Consider the following 17608-nt stretch of genomic DNA (forward strand, 5'->3'; position numbering starts at 1 on the left):
GAGCTTTATTTTTTTGTTGTTGCTTGTTATTTAATACAGGAATTTGTATGGCTGTGGCTATATCTCTGTACCATTTAACCTGTGGGGCCCAGTTTCCTTTTTTGACAAAAAGGGAGCCATAATACCCACTGCAAGGATTTCTGTGATAAGTAATTAATTAGATAATGTGTAAGGCACTGTTTTCTAAACTGTATAGCAGTATACCAAAATAAGATATTGTAATAAACCTAATTTTAGTGTTAATTTTAAAGTATGCATTTTACCTTCTAGGTCAGTACAGTCTACATTTAACCAGTATTCCTAGTCAGCCAAAGGATGGGAACTTGATGGGACTATTCCAAAATCCTGAGGCTGTTTCATATGTGCAAGATGAAAATAAATCTGTTTTAAATAAAAATCAGGAGACATCTAAGCTGTCTGAGGAGAAAATGGCCATGTATGTAACTCTATCTGTTATTGTGGAGTCATTGCAAATACGGTTTTGCTTTTCTTTGACTTTCTTATGAAATATTTATTCTGAAAACTAAGAGCTAGGTAAAAGTTTATTACTTAATATTTATAGTGTATGTTGTGTAGAAACGTATAATAAGGTTTCTGTTGTTTTTTGTGTGTTTTGTCTCAGAGAGAATGTATGGAAACCAGCTGACATATTCAGTACTCTAGGGGAAAGAGAACGTGATAGAAGTTTGTTGGAAGCAAAAAAAGCCCAGTGGAGGAAGGAGCTTGGTAGGTAATTATTACACTTTTTATTATAGTTTGGTTGGCTTACAGAACATATATTGAGGATGAAATATATCTTTCAGTATAATATCAAAAATCTTGTTTTACAACATTTGCCACCTAGAGCAGTATATTTCAGCCACCATTCTGCAGACCAGTCTGCCAGAAATTTCCTGCCTGATCACAAAGAAGTTCATCACCCTGATATATGAAGATTATTAACCCAGTGATCTTAGTCAAATTTGCTTGTATTCAAGGTGATTTCTGCCTTGGCCTCTGCCCCAGGCGCTAAAGTGGCTCTGGTCGCCGCAAGCGACGCCCCGGAGGGGCAGAGCGTCGCCCCTGGTGGGCGTGCCGGGTGGATCCCGGTCGGGCGCATGCGGGAGTCTGTCTGACTGTCTCTCCCCGTTTCCAGCTTCAGAAAAATACAAAATATATATATATATATATGAAGTAACAGTTATACCTCTTAGGAATAGCTGTACTAAGAGCATGAACATGGGTTTCACCCTCTTGTGAGGCAGTCATGCTGGGACAGGACAGGTGATCTACAAAAATAGCTAAGCAGAAGAAATAGGGAAGCGAAGGTAACAGAAGAATGAAGAAATTAAATGTATGGTAGCAGAGTCAAGATACAGAGATCTAATAAGTGTTTATAGCATGATTTTAATTCTAAAACTTTTCTTCAATACAAATTTAGCTTATCAAATTAAAGTACAATACTTCTGAGGTAATATGGAACTGCCTGGAAATGACTGAAATATTTTATATTTTAATTACTATCTTAAAAATGCAATTTACTTTCTTTTACTTGATACTGTTAGAAAAACATATCTTGGTCCTGGCCAGTTAGCTCAGTTGGTTAAGAGCATTGTCTTGAAATGACAAGGTTGCAGATTCAATCCTCAGTCAGGATATAAACAGGAAGCAATTAATGAATATATGACTGAGTGGAATAACAAATGGATGCTTCCCTTCCCCTCCCCTCTCCCTTTCTCTGTCTCTAGTATGAATAAAAAAACCCAAAATTAGACCTGGCTGGGTTGGTCAGTTAGTTGGAGCATCATCCTAGAGGACGAAGGTTGCCAGTTCATTTCCCAGGTCAGGGCACATACAGGAGGAGCTTGATGTTCCTGTCTCTCTCCCTGCCTCTCTCTCAAAAAAAACCGTAAAACGCATCTTTCTTTGTTAAAGCTATGCTTCATTAATTTTCTTGGAATTTAAATTTATATGCTGTATCTCTGAAGTTTTAGGAACTACTGATTTGGACCTAGTTTGTTTATATTGGTCTGTTAGACATAAGATTTTTTTTTTTTGTATTTTTCTGAAGTTGAAAACGGGGAGGCAGTCAGACAGACTCCCACATGTGCCGACCGGGATCCACCTGGCACGCCCACCAGGGGGCGATGCTCTGCCCATCTGGGGCGTTGCTCTGTTGTGACCAGAGCCACTCTAGCGCCTGAGGCAGAGGCCATGGAGCCATTCTCAGCGCCTGGGCCAACTTTGCTCCAGTGGAGCCTTGGTTGCGGGAGGGGAAGTGAGAGACAGAGAGGAAGGAGAGGGGGAGGGGTGGAGAAGCAGATGGGCACTTCTCCTGTGTGCCCTGGCCGGGAATCGAACCTGGGACTCCTGCACACCAGACCGACGCTCTACCACTGAGCCAACTGGCCAGGGCTAGACATAAGATTTTGTTTTTACTTTTCCTCTGTTATGGCTGACATTTATCAAATATTTTGTGCTAGTCCATATACTGAAATTAGCACATTTATTACTCTTTTTACAGAAGAACAAATAGGTTTAGAGAGGTAAACATTGAACTTGGATTTGACTTCCCATGATTCTTTGAATCCAGAATTCAGCTGTTCTTTGTTTGTTTTTTGGGTTGTTTTTTTTTAGAGATGCAGACAGACAGGAAGGGAGAGAAGAAAGAGGCATTAACTCATAGTTGTATCACTTTAGTCGCTCATTGATTGCTTCTCATAAGTGCTTTGGCTGACGGGCTCAAGCCAACTCAAGCCAAGCCAGGGACCCCTTGCTCAAGCCAGCATCTTTGGGCTTCCAGCTGGTAACTTTGACATGATCATTGACATGATCCCACCCTCAAGCCAACGACCTTGTGGTTTCGAAACTGGGACATCAGCATCCCAGGTTGATGCTCTATCCGCTGTGCCACCACTGGGCAGGCCAGAGTTCTAGGTTTTAAGTCTCTTAATAATTAAACAAACATTATAGGAAAATTATATTATATTAGTATAATATAAAATATGTTCTGAGAAAATTTGTTTGTTTGTTTGTTTGTATTTTTCTGAAGTTGGAAACGGGGAGGTAGACAGACTCCTGCATGCGCCCGACCCCAATCCACCTGGCATGCCTACCAGGGGGCGATGCTCTGCCCATCTGGGGCGTTGCTCTATTGCAACCAGGACCATTCTAGCGCCTGAGGCAGAGGCCATGGAGCCATCCTCAGCGCCCGGGCCAACTTTGCTCCAATGGAGCCTTGGCTGCGGGAGGGGAAGAGAGAGAGACAGAGAGGAAGGAGAGGGGGAGGGGTGGAGAAGCAGATGGGCGCTCCTCCTGTGTGCCCTGGCTGGGAATCGAACCCGGGACTCCTGCACACCAGGCCGACACTCGACCACTGAGCCAACCGGCCAGGGCCAGAAAATTTGTTTTTATTGATAATTGTAATAAAATAAACACTTTTACATCCATTTGTGCCATACTTAATTTTGGTTCTGATTAAATGTTTTGTTTTGTTTTTATTCCATATGCCTTAAAATTCTTCTCTGTCTTGTGAGTTAATCTCTTCCCTACAAAACAGTTTTAATCTCTATTGGAATCTGCACTCTTTAAGAAGGTCATGATTTGTTTACATAATTTTTTTACAGTTTTGTACATTTTTTAAAAAAGGACATTATTTACAGATGAACAGGTTGCTCTAAAGAAGAAAGAAAAAGAAGGTCCAGAAAAACGGAATAATCCTTGGAAAAAATCTGAAAGTAATAAAATAGTATGGGAAGAACTTCAAATTCTTGACCAGTCGAAGGTAAGAGTATCAAAATCAGGCATTTATGGAATGTGAGACATTTTAATTGCAGTTTTTAAATGTTAAGCCATGTTCATATCATAAAGCTTATTTTTAAAGCATATATATATTTTAAAATGCTTTTCATATATTTGAAAACAGTGTTATTTTGAATTTAATTATTTCCTCAACGAGTCTCTGTTTGCATTCTATGAATTGTCTCACTCTGTCAATAGGTGAGTGTAGAGACCCCAGGCATCATCTTCAGGCTCCTATAAAATAATTTGACAATTTTTTAGATGGCCATAAAATTCTACTATTGACCATGTGGTATCCATCATAGGGTTATCGAATCAAACATAAGTACGTACCAGGTGCCCCTCAGGTCTTGCTTTGGTGACATTTAAATTTTGCCCATGTGTTAGATAAGATGAAGAAAATGTGCCCTTGTTTTTTATTTGTTTTTAGACTTTTGCTAGTGTTCCAGCATTCTGTCACAGCCTTCCAGTCAGGTAGCTGTAGTCTAGGCTGATGGGAACTCACTATCTAGAGCTAGTCAGATTTTAGAGGTAAATCCTAAGAGTCATTACCTGGGATATATACGATTTTTAGTATTTGATCACTAGTAACTTATTTTCCTTGAAGGAATGGGTCTAAGTACTCTTATTTTTAATTAACAGTTAATTTTTACTGAGTACGTTGTACTCCTTAAGTTTAAAAAGGTTATTAACTATTTCTTTTTTACACATATAAATCCTTCTTCCTCGTGGGTATTTAAATTTTAACAAATGTATTCCTTATTAGGGGAGCTCTGGAAGCTTATGTTCAATCAATAAGTAGAGAAGGCAAAGAATTTGCACCAGTTTATCCCATAATTGTTCAACTGCTTCAAAAGCTATGTCTGCTCTTCAGTAATAACATAAAGTATTTTTTAATGTTTATTATATTATTATTATTATTTTTTGACAGAGACAGAGTATCACAGAGACGGACAAATAGGAACAGACAGGAAGGGAGAGAGATGAGAAGTATCAATTTTTTGTTGCAGCACCTTAGTTGTTCATTGATTACTTTCTCATATGTGCCTTGACCGGGGGCCTACAACAGAGTGAGTAACCCCTTGCTCAAGCTAGTGACCTTGGGCTCAAGCTGGTGAGCTTTGCTCCAACCAGATGAACCTGCACTCAAGCTGGCAACCTCGAGGTCTTGAACCCGGTCCTCCGCATCCCAGTCTGATGCTCTTGCCACCACCTGGTCAGGCTATTTTATTGATTTTAGAAAGTGGGGAAGAGTGAGAGAGAGACAGAAACAGTCTGTTCCTGTATGTACCCTGACTGGAGATTGAACCGGCAACCTCTGTCTTCGGGACACTACTCGAACCCACTGAGCTATCTGTCCAGGGCGTGAAGTATTTCTTTATCTCCATTATGTGCTAACCCATTCAGGCTTGGCAGTTAAGCTAACACATACTGTAAAAGATAGCTACTATTCACTTTTTAAAGAATGTAAGCAACTTTTCTGTATTTCCTATTGATCTTTTTCTGTTTATCTCTTTACCCTTCTACTTAAGGAGCACAAAATGTCAAAAATCACCACTACCTTCAAACTCTCGGGACCCTATTTTCCAGAAAGACATCCAACTCTTTTTTTCTCCTTTCAGGCTAGCTAAAATTTCTCTTCCATCACATAACTGAGTCCCACTGTCAGTACGTACTGCATTTTAAGGTATATGATCAAGTTGTACAGGAAGTACTATGCTTACCCCAACCAACTTTCTTCCTCACTAGATATGTAGCCCATTGGTTTCCATATCTGGCTGCACATTACAATCAGTTCCAGAAGCTTTAAAAAATCCTGATATTTATTGGTACTCCATATTAACACATCTGGGGTAGAAGCTGAACATTAGGATTTTTTTTAAAATACCCAAGTGTTCCAGTTAAAAGCAATTTTTACTCTACAAAGATTCTGATAAATAGATTATCTAAAAAGAGAGTTCTTATAGTTAAAGTACATTCTTGAGAATAATCAATTCTGCATTCTTAGCTCTAATATTGGTCCAGAACAGTTATTGGTCAGCTATTAGGTAGTCTTGGTAGCATGGAGAATGGGCACCAAGAAGTCTGACCACATCTCGTGATTGGGATAGTAGATGTCAGGTGGTCTGTATACAGGAGGCTTTGAGGGGATAATCAGAGGGTTAATAGGTTCCTTTCCTCTCTTCTTGATTCTCAGTCTCCCTACACCTGTTGAATGGCCCTATATTCTCATCTCTATATTGTTCAGCCCAAACATACCTTTATACTTTGCAGCTTAAAACTCCTTTATGTTTCTAAGAAATTTGCTTACAGCTTCAGCCTTTTTGAGATCTTTACCTTCTTAAAACTTGTCTTACCCTAATGACTACTTCTCCCTGAGAAGTCCTTTAAGTGCAGGGAGAATATTCTAATGTACTCTCTAAGATAATATGAAGCTGTCATTCTACTAGATTCTTCTTGCTACCACCAAACCATAGTTCTTTAGTTGACCAACAAAAAATTCCACTTGATTTTTTTTCTTTTTATTGTTTACCTTTTATTGTGTAAAACATGTAACATTTCTTATCATTTTAATCATTGTAATGATTAAAGTTCATTGGCATTATATATTTACATTGTCATGCAACCATTACCACTGTCCCAATGTTTTAATCATTCCAGATTGAAACTCCCCATAACTCCCCATTTCTCTCTGCCTAGCCTCAGGTGATCACCATTCTACTTTTTGTTTGTATGAAGTTGACTATTCTAGGTACCTTTAGTTGGAATCACACAATATTTTTTTGTCTGGTACATTTTAATTAGCATAATGTTTTTAGGGTTTGTCCAAGTTGTAGTATACATTAGAATTATATTTCTGTTTAAGGCTAAATGATATTCCATTGTATGTACAAAACTACATTTTGTTCATCCAAATGTTGGCAGACATTTGAGTTGTTACCTCTTTTCAGCTATTAGGAATAATGCTGATGTGAACATTAGTGTACATGTGGTAATTTTATGTTTAATTTTTTTATGTTAAATTCTTACCAGTTTTAATTTGATGGTTTTATGTTACTGTTTTCCGCAGCTGCTGCACCATTGTACATTCCCAACAACAGTTCACAAGGGTCTAATTTCTCCACATCCTCACCAACACTTTTCTTTTTTCTTTTGAGAACTGCCCTACTAATAGATGGAAAGTGGTATCTTATTGTAGTTTGGGTTTTTTGGGGGGTTTTTTGGTATTTTTTCTGAAGTTGAAAACGGGGAGGTAGTCAGACAGACTCCCACATGCACCCAACCGGGATCTACCTGGCATGCCCATCAGGGGGCAATGTTCTGCCCATCTGGGGTGTCACTCTGTTGCAACCATAGCCATTCTAGCACCTGAGGCAGAGGCCATAGAGCCATCCTCAGCACCTGGGCCAACTTTGCTCCAATGGAGCCTTGGCTGTGGGGGGAGGGGGGGTGGAGAAGCAAATGGGTGCCTCTCCTGTGTGCCCTGGCCGGAAATCAAACCTGGGACTCCTGCACGCCAGGCCGACTCTCTACCACTGAGCCTACTGGCCAGGGCCTATTATTGTAGTTTTGATTTGCCTTTCCCTAATGATTAGTGATATTCAGCATTTTTTTTCATTTGTATTTTGGGGCTGTCTATATTTTCTTAGAAGAAATGTCAGTAAATACTTTGCATATTTTTGAGTTGGGTTTTGTTGTTGAGTTGTAGGAATTCTTTATATATTCTGGATATTAATCCCTTATCAGATATGTTTGCAGATACTCTTTTTCTACTTTTTTCTGTTGCCTGTGCTTTTGGTTTCATATCTAAGAAATCATTGTCAAATCTGATATCGGGGTTTTTCCCATTTATTTTCTTGTTAGAATTTTATAGTTTTAGTTCTTATGTTTAAGTCTTTGATCCATTTTAATTTTTGTCTATACCACTCCATTTCTTTATGTAGATGTCCAGTTTTCCCAGTACCATTTGTTGAAAAAACTGTGCTTTCCCCATTAAATAGACTTGACACCCTTGTTGAAAATCATTTGACTACATACATATGTGAGAATTTATTTCTGGGCTCTCGATTCTGTTTCATTGTTCTGTATACCTGTTTTTTATCCTACTTACTGTTTTTTTGTTTGTTTTACCATATCTTTGTTTTGAAAGAAGGAAGTGTGAGTCCTCCAATTTTGTTCTTTTTTAATATTGTTTTAGCAATTGAGGGTCTCTTGAGATACCATGTAAATTTTAAGGATAGATAGCTGTTTCTACAAAAAAGCTTCAAGATTTTCTTAAGGGTTGCATTGAGAATACAGATTGCTTTTAGGTAATCTTGACAACATTAAGTATTCCAGTTTGTGAACACAAAATATTTTTCCATGCATTTGTGTCTTTAATTTCCATCAGCAATGGTTTGTTGTTTTCAAGATACACGTATTTTGCCTACTTATTCCTAAATATTTTGTTCTTTTTGATGCTAGTATACATGGGTTTGTTTTCTTATTTCCTTTTCCCAAATATGTGACTTATATTTCTGTGTTGGTTTTGTATACTGCAACTTTGCTTAATTTGTTTATTCTAACAGGTTTTTGTGTGTTTGTATATGTGTGTGTATAATCTTGTGAGTGGTAGTCATTGTATATCACATGAGCTTGATGTAAATCCTTCAGATTGTTTTATTAATGAGTAGATACAGAAATACTGATATGCATTAATGAACAAAACATTCCTATATGTGTAATCATGACTGAAGCATATATATCTTTTCTTTTTTTGACTTTTTAACTTTAAAAATATAATGTAATATTTCTAACATGCAAAAGGATGTAAAGGACGATATAAAAACACTTTTCTATCATGTCATGAACCAGAAGGAGCCCATTATGTCATATAGTTCAGATTCAGCAAGAATTTCTGTGGATTTATATCACTAATGGGATAAGAGTTTTAAAAATAGGTCATAAAATCCAGTAGAATAAAAATGGAATATCTGGAACTTTTATATTCCTGTTGTCAGATTACTTTAGAATCCTGGGAATAGTGTTTATGGATTATGTGGCCCTTCCCACAGAAGAACTGGAATGTGACTAAGTTGTAATCTAGTCCCATTTTGTTCCTACCTGGGGACTGGACCTAGAGTGGGTCTGCCTCAGGCTACCCAGTAGTGGGTGGGTTCCTGACTTCATGAAGGAAAGATTTCACAGCATGAGCCCAGGTGATTCTGAGAGTACATTTATTAAAGCTGGGGAAAATAAAGGAAGGGTTTAGGATAGAAGCAACAGGAGAGAGCCTGTGTGGGCTCCTTTGGCTCTCTGGAAAGTCAGAGGAAAAGGAAGCCTTGGAGGCAGGTTCAAGGGGTAAGCCTGGGACGAGCTGCCACTGCCCACTACTCCCCTGGTCGCAAGTCTTTGTGGGGGCCCTTAAAGTAAGAGAGAAAGGGATGGGCGTGCCCTAGAGGGAGTTTGCTGCTGGGTTCTTTGTCTTTATCTTTAAGCTTTTTATCTTTAGCTGCAGGGAATTCTAGGGGAGATCCTGGGAGGGTCTTAACAGAATATTTATTAGCTTTCAGGTGTGTCTTTCCATATGTTGGTTTATTAAAATATGTATAAAGAGGTGTCAGGGTTATTTTCTGATTAATTTTTTAAAATGTTATTAAAGAGGGACTGGGACCTGAGACAGTCTGGAATTTGTAAACCATTTATTTTTAAGTGTCTTTGGTTAAGGAAGGTAAAACCTTGTGATTCATTAGCTGGCTGTAAATTGCTAAAATTGTTGGGCCTTGTTTAATTAGTTTGTCTCAGTTTCCCTTACTCCACTTGTCAAGGAATTTCTCTACCTTTTTACTATCCTGCCTAAAATTCTACTGATGGCCTCATTTCAGAAGAAACAAATAACAGCAGCCTGAACAAAATGAGCCACTCCTGGCCAAACCTTCCTTTTGCCTCTCTATACTGGGCAGTCTTGGAATCAGGGGAACTCTATCTTAGTCCTCCAAAATGAACTCTATTAATGAAAACTGGGTAGATCTCTTTGCCTTACCAGAAATAGAATTAAGGAAATGGAATTGTTTGAAGGCCTCTTAGTCAAGAAGTATATTTGGCATTTCACATACTTGTGCCTCTGGTTTTAGAATAAGAATGCAGGTGTGGGAGAGCACCAAGAGTAACTTGTACACCTTAACTACCCATAACATTCGATCTCGATAAATCTCTGTTTAAGGAATGGGAAATGGGAAAAAATGGAGACTATGAAAATTATTCAGCACTAGAAAGGGGTTATCAGCTATGTACTCAGGAATATCTCTCATAAGAAATATATCCTATTTTGTGAAGCAGGAAATTTTTAAAAGAAAATGCTGACTTCATTTTTATTTATTTCTATCTTATTCCACAAAGGACTTGAAATGGTCAGGAAATCCTTGTACAAGAATAAGCCTGCCTGACCAGGTGGTGGCACAGTGGATAGAGTGTTGGACTGTGACGCAGAGGACCCAGGTTTGAAACCCCATGGTCACTGGCTTGAGTCAAAGGTCACTGATTTGAAGCCCAAGATTGCTGGCTTGAGCAAGGATTCACTCGCTCTGCTGGAGTTCCCTGTCAAGGCACATATGAGAAAGCAATCATTGAACAACTAAGGTGCTGCAAGAAAAAATTGATGCTTCTCATCTCTCTCTCTTCCTATCCGTCTCTCCGTATCTGTTCCTCTCTCTGATCTTTCTGTCTCTTTAAAAAAAAAAAAAAAAAAAAGAATAAGCCCAAGATAAGAGAGTAGAATAAAACCAAGAATAAATTGAAATCACAGTAAGCAAGAGGAAAAAAATCACTGTGGGGACACTCCACTGAATATAGGAAGAATTTTAAAAAGAGATGTAAAGTCTGACAAAAGATACTATGAATGAATAGCTAATGAAGATAAAAGTTTGAGTGATTGAGTTTTCCAAAGAAGAAAACAGCAAATAAGAATACTAATAACAGATATCAGAGAAAATACTTTCTGGACCAAAGAGAAAAATTAAGCCAAAGGGTTCAAAAGAAGCTAATTTGAAGATAGATCCTAAGTGTTCAAATTTCAAGATTTATAGACTTCTTAAAGCTTTTAAATATAAGAAGGCAAGGAACAAATAAGTTAGCCTTAGATTTCTTCTCTATAGGTGATAGAGCAGTATTTATAAAGAAATATTATGGCCCTGGCTGGTTTGCTCAGCAGTAGAGTGTCAGCCTGGCATGTGGAAGTTCCGGGTTCAATTCCCGGTCAGGGCGCACAAGAGAAGCAATCATCTGCTTCTCCCCTACTCCCCCCCTTTTTTCTCTCTTTTTCCACAGCCGTGGCTTGAATGGTTTGAGCAAATTGGCCCCAGACACTGAGGATGGCTCCATGGCCTTGCCTCAGATGCTAGAAGAGCTCATTTGCTTGAGCAGTTGAGCAGTGGCCCCAAATGGGCAGATCATTCCTCTGTAGGGGGCTTGCTGGGTGTATCCTGGTTGGGGTGCATGCGAGAGTCTGTCTGCCTCCCTGCCTTTCAATTAAAAAATTATATATATATATTATAAAATAAAGACTAGGACTAAAAAATTTAATGCCTAAACATGTTTACTTATAAAAGGAACATAAAGATCTGCAAGAATTTATAAAAATACTCCTCCCAAGGATCTTTCCCTGATTTATTTTTGTTTGTTTAAGGAAAAGTTTTTACAGATTATTTTGTGTTAGAAAAGTGAATCAAAATTGAAACTAATTTATAGCTTAAAGAATATATAGGTGACATTGTCTCCAAGACATTGCAAAACAAAAAAGGTAAATTGCTGATATAACCATATCTATATTTAAAGAAAAAAACCTGAAAGACCAGCATAATGAATACATAGGTGAAAAAACAACAGATTGTTGGCATTGTCTAATTGTGGTGAAGAGTAGTAGAAACAAAGGGAAACTTTCCAGTTTCATTTTTTTGCTTTAATTTTGCTAGAATATTCTGCAGGTTATTAATGTGTTGCGTGATCTTTCTGTAAAGACAGAGCAAATATTTTGAAAAGCAGATAAAGGTTTAAGAATGTAGAAAACATAGGAACTACTACTATAAGTATAAACAGAATATCTACCAACATAAAAATGAAGATGGTGTAAGGAGCCTCTGGGACAATAAAAAGTGTACTAACATTCACTTCATGGGGGTGCGGGATAGGAGAAGAGGGCAAGAAGTTGAAAACCTTTTTGAAAAGATGATTACAGAAAACTTTCTTAAACTGGTGCAGGAAAAGTCCAGGAAGCAAGAGAGTCTCAAACAAGATGAACCCAAAGGGGCCCACACCAAGACATATCATAATTAAAATGCCAAAGGTTAATGACAGAGAACCTTAAAAACAATAAGAGCCTGGCTGGGTAGTGGCGCAGTGGATAGAGCATCATACTGGGACACAGAGGACCCGCGTTTGAAATCCCAAGGTTGCCAGCTTGAGCCCAGGGTTGCTGGCTTGAGGCTTGAGCAAGGGTCACTCAGTCTGCTGTAAACCCCCGCCCCGTCAAGGCACATATGAGAGAGCGGTCAATAAACAACTAAGGTGCCGCAATGAAGAATTGGTGCTTCTCATCTCTCTCCCTTCCTGCCTGTCCATATCTGTCCCTCTCTCTGTCTCTCTCTATCTCTGTCACACACAAAATAACGCAATAAGAGAAAATCAGTTACCTACAAGGGAACTCCCATAAAACTCTCAGCAGATTTTTCAAGAGAACCTTTGCAGGCCAGAAGGAAGTGGCACGAAATACTCAATGATAAAAAGTAAGGATAGTGATAAAAAGCAAGGACCTATAACCAAGATTACCGTACCCAGCAAAGCTATCATTGAGAACCACAAGAGATATAAAGATCTTCCCAGACAAAAAGCTAAAAGAGTTCATCACCACCAAACCAGTATTACATAAAATGTTAAAGGGTGTTCTTTAAGAATAAGGAAAGAAAAGATAAATAAGAACAATGAAACCCTGAGGTCACTGGCTTGAGCACGGACTCACCAGCTTGAGCATGGGATTATAGACATGACCCCATGGTCTCTGGCTTGAGCCCAAAAATGGTTTCTGGCTTGAGCAAGGGGTCACTGGCTTGGCTGGAGCCCCCCACCCCCTAAATCAAGGTACATATGAGAAAGCAATCAATGAACAACTAGGGCACCAGAACTATGAGTTGATGCTTTTCATCTCTCTCCCTTCCTGTCTGTCCCTGTCTCTCGTCACTAAAAAAAAAACGAAATAAGAAAATAAACAAGAAAATGGCACTAAATACATATCTATCACAATTGAGTCTAAATACCAAAATAAATGAACAAGCTAACTCATACAGATACAGAGAACATTTTGAAGGGTGCCAGATGGCTTGCAGGCAATGGGTGAAAAAGGTGAAGGGATTAAGTAGTACAAATGGGTTATTACAGAATACTCATGGGGATGTAAAGTACAGCATAGGGAATATAGTCAAAATTTTAATAACTGTGTATGGTGTCAGATGGGTATGAGATTTATCGGGATGAATACTAAGTTATGTAATGTCTAATCACAGGGGTGGACACCTGAAACATGTATATCAATATAATTGAATAATAAAAAATGAATTAAAAAAGAATAGGATAAAAAATGCTAACCAAAATAAAGTTGGTATTACAGTAATAAAAATAAAAGTATTGGGGACAGAGTTATAAATATTAATAGAAGACTTGACACCAAGAAGGTATAGGAATTTTTAACATGCATGCACCTAGTAAAATATATGAAGCAAATAAATGAAGCCTTAACTATATGAATTGAGAAATTGGTAAAAACTTCAGAGAAATTTATACATTCTCTATTTAAAGGTATATTTCAACATAGAAATCAGCAAGATAGCAAGTTGTTTCTAATGAATGTTTGTCAGATTCTACGTCCAACAATTAGAAAATACTTTTTCTCAACAAATGATGCTGTGTTAAGCCATAAAGACTTGGTAAAGTTTTAAGTAGCTATTGTAGACAATGATTTCTAACTACAAAACAAGTAACTTAGAAGTTACTAACAAAAATTTTTTTAAATTACTACATGTTTGGAAATTAAAAATCATACTAAATAATTTGATAATTGAAAAAATAATGAAAATAATAAATTTTTGGAACAGAATAATAGTGGCTACACACATGATTAAGATTCAAGGGAAATTACATAAAGAAGAAAACCTTTAAGTTGACATACCAGGTGCCCATTTTAAGTTAAAATAAATTAAAATTGGAAGAAATAGTTCATGAAAATGGGAGCACCAATGAATAAAATATATAACATTCAGAGCTGAAAGTTGTGTCTTTTTAAAGAAGTAATCTGTCAGGAATGATCAAGAAGACAAAATTGACAGTGAAAAAGCAATTGTAGATAGAAGGTAAATCATTAGTAAATTAATATGTAACAATAATAAAACTTACAAAATAAAGTACTGTAAAAATTATAACTAGAGGAACTGTCTTAAAAATGTAAATAGTCTTATAGCTTTTAAAGTAAATGTAGATCTGGTTTAAAAAGTTTTCCCACAAGGGAAACAAAATGCTGCATTGGTTTTACTGACAATTTCTTCCAAACTTTAAAGGAATAAATCCCAAATTTATTTAGATTACCAAGTAGTACAAATAGGGACTAGCCCGCAATTAATTTTAAAAGGGTGGTATAAACTTGATATTAAAACCAGAAAAATAACAGAAAAGCAAAATTAGGTTTATTTCTTTCATAAATACACACCCAAAAATTTCAATGAAAATATTAGTAAGATTCAGTAGTAATGTAGCTCTTGAGTAAGATAGGTTCATGTGGTAATTAAGGAAAATTTAAAAATTCACAAGTGTAACTTACCTTATAACACAATAAAAAATATTTCTATAGATGCCAAGAAGGCATTTGATAAAATTTAACACCAGTTCATTAAGGAAAATGTCCCTGGAAATTAGACTAGAAGGGATTACCAATTGAATATTAAAACCAAAAAAAAAAAAAAAAAATCCTAAAACAAATATTGTAAATGAGAAATTTTAGAAGTATTCCATTTAAAATAAAAAATGAGATAAAGTGCTCACATTATCATTACTATAATGAGAAATCAAAAGAACTGGAAATGGAGAATAATTTGCTAGTTCATAAATCTAGTACCCACGCATCATACATCATTATAATATTGACTATGTTCCCTATGCCAGGGGTCGGGAACCTTTTTGGCTGAGAGAGCCATGAACGCTACATATTTTAAAATGTAATTCCGTGAGAGCCATACATTATGTTTAACTAAATACAAGTAAACGTATGCATTTTATGTAAGACCAACACTTTTAAAGTACAATAAATCTCTGAATTCTTTTTAATGATGTTGTTATGCTGTTGCTAACCAATGATGAATAAAGTACTTCTTACCATTAATGCGATTTTTGGTGCTGCATGGTTTTGCTGATGGCTTTGTAGTCTGGTTGATACGTGGTGAGGTTAAGCTTCATGCAGGTGTTGAGACTTCCATTCGTTAAACATGATCATAGGTTGGTCTTAACGTTCTTTAGATGTGAAAAAGACTGCTCACATGCATACATAGAGCCAAACATTGTTAGTACAGCAGTACTTACGCTGCAGTGTATGGTATGTGATGGGAAGCACGTTCCAAGTTTTGACAATCAGCTGGTCTGCAGGTTGAAGTTTTTTCATTTCTCCCCACTTCTGTTTGCTCGCCAACTCTGCTGGCTGTCGTGCAAGTCTTTCCAAATCTTCATTCAGTGACTTGAATTTATTCACCCATATGTCTGAGGCCTTCAGGTCAGCAGCTCGTAGCTCAAAATCTCTGATGGAGACACCAGGGATGTAACTCAGGTCGGCACTGTCCACTGCACACTCATGTGGACGGGTGATGAACTTAAGACGAGTGCGCTCACGAAATTCTCCAAAGTACTCTTTGAATGACTGCAGGAGATTAGATGTGAAGCCTGCTAGCTGCTGGAGATCAAGATGTTGAGCAGGGTCACTTGCTGTGCATGCATCTTTAAACTTTTCCAGTTTTTCAAAGTGTAGTAAACGACCTGTTTCAATGTCAGCGATGAAGAGTTCCAGCTTGTTTTCAAATGCAAACATTGCTTGTTGAAGGGATAAGACTGTATTTCCAACACCTTGCATTTTCACACTGAGCTGGTTCAGCTGTTCAGTCATGTCCACGAGATAGTAGAACTTCAGGAGCCACTCAGTGTTAGCTAACTCAGGATGCTCGACGTTTTTCATTTCAAGAAAAGTCCGAATTTCACTCAGACAAGCCGCAAAACGGCTGAGCGCCATCCCTCTTGACAACCAACGCACATTGCTGTGCAGAAGCAGACCAGGATAATTATTCCCAACTTCATCCAGCAGTGTTTTAAACTGGCAATCATTTAAAGCTCGGGCAACAATAAAGTTGACCACCCGAATGACCAGCAACATCACCTCACCAAGCTACTCGCCACACATCTGAGCAGAAAACGCCTCCTGATGTAGGATGCAGTGAAAACTTAGGATGGGTCTCTTTTCATGTTCATGAAGAAGCACTATGAATCCTCTGTTTTTCCCCACCATGCTTGGAGCACCATCAGTACACACCAAATAAGTTTATCCATTGCTAGATTTTTTTTCTTTAGCGAACTCAGAGAAAGACTTGAATAAATCCTCCCCTCTTGTTGTCTCTTTCATAGGCAAGACTTTCCTCATGTAGTGTGTCACCAACAGCATACCTTACAATCACGCTGAACTGGGATAAATGGCTTACGTCTGTTGACTCATTCAAAGCGAGAGAAAAGAATGGTGCTGCATTTATGCCCTTCACTTGTGTTGCCTCAATTTGGTTTGCCATCATGGTGGTACGATTGTGAACAGTTCTTGCCGACAGAGGCATGTCTTTTATTCATTTGATTATCTTGTCTTTATCCGAAAAGTTGTCAAAAAGTTCATTGGCAACATCAAGCATGAATGTTTTGGCATATTCCCCATCTATGAATGGCTTTCTATTTCTCACAATTGCTAAAGCACCAGCAAAGCTAGCCGAATTCCAGTCACCTTGTTGGGTCCAAACACAGAGTTGCAGCTAACTAGCTTGCACTCTGCACAGTAGCTCTTGACATGCTTTCTTCCTGCTGTCCCCTGCTGGATATTTCAATTCAAATGTAGTATGGTGTGTGTCGAAGTGATGCTTTATATTTGATCGTTTCATCTACGCAATTTTATCATTGCATATTAGACACACTGCAGAACCTGCTTTCTCCACAAAGGTGAATTCCTCTGTCCATTCCTGCTGAGAAGTACAATACTCCTCATCTTTTTTTCTTTTAGCCATCTTCTTCATCAAAAGGGTTTCTGCAATTAGCTATCTGACTACTTAATTAAAAGGAGGAAAGTTTACTTCCTGACCTCACAACAACCCTTGTACGTTATGCATTATCCAATAAAAATTTGATGTTGTCCCGGAGGATAGCTGTGATTGGCTCCAGCCACCCGCAACCATGAACATGAGCGGTAGGAAATGAATGGATTGTAATACATGAGAATGTTTTATATTTTTAACATTATTATATTTTTTATTAAAGATTTGTCTGCAAGCCAGATGCAGCCATCAAAAGAGCCACATCTGGCTCGTGAGCCATAGGTTCTCGACCCCTGCCCTATGCTGTACTTGACATCCCTGTAGCTATTTTATACCTGCCAATTTGTACTTACTAGTTTCTACCTTTTTCAACCAGTCCTCTAAATTCCCTTCTATCTGGTAACCATCAGTTCCCTGATGGTTTATTTAAAGATTTTATTTGTTGATTTTAGAGAGGGAGGAGAGATGGAGAAAAGGAGGAG

General features: G+C 37.8%; 1 protein-coding gene across 10 annotated transcripts in view; it reads left to right on the forward strand.

Moving 5' to 3' along the window:
* The window catches only part of CCDC66 (coiled-coil domain containing 66), a 60619-nt gene that overhangs the window by 14211 nt on the left and 28800 nt on the right, over positions 1-17608 (forward strand). For 8 of the 10 annotated variants that reach the window (XM_066351703.1, XM_066351704.1, XM_066351705.1 and 5 more), the window contains 4 exons: positions 271-436; positions 623-726; positions 3642-3763; positions 10159-10257. In XM_066351703.1, coding sequence (XP_066207800.1) covers positions 271-436; positions 623-726; positions 3642-3763; positions 10159-10257 — 491 coding nt within the window. The remainder of the gene's footprint in view (positions 1-270; positions 437-622; positions 727-3641; positions 3764-10158; positions 10258-17608) is intronic. The other 2 variants (XM_066351707.1, XM_066351711.1) reach the window with 1 other exon arrangement.

The sequence above is a fragment of the Saccopteryx leptura genome, chromosome 10 (genome assembly GCF_036850995.1).
Source record: "Saccopteryx leptura isolate mSacLep1 chromosome 10, mSacLep1_pri_phased_curated, whole genome shotgun sequence".
Taxonomy (NCBI): domain Eukaryota; kingdom Metazoa; phylum Chordata; class Mammalia; order Chiroptera; family Emballonuridae; genus Saccopteryx; species Saccopteryx leptura.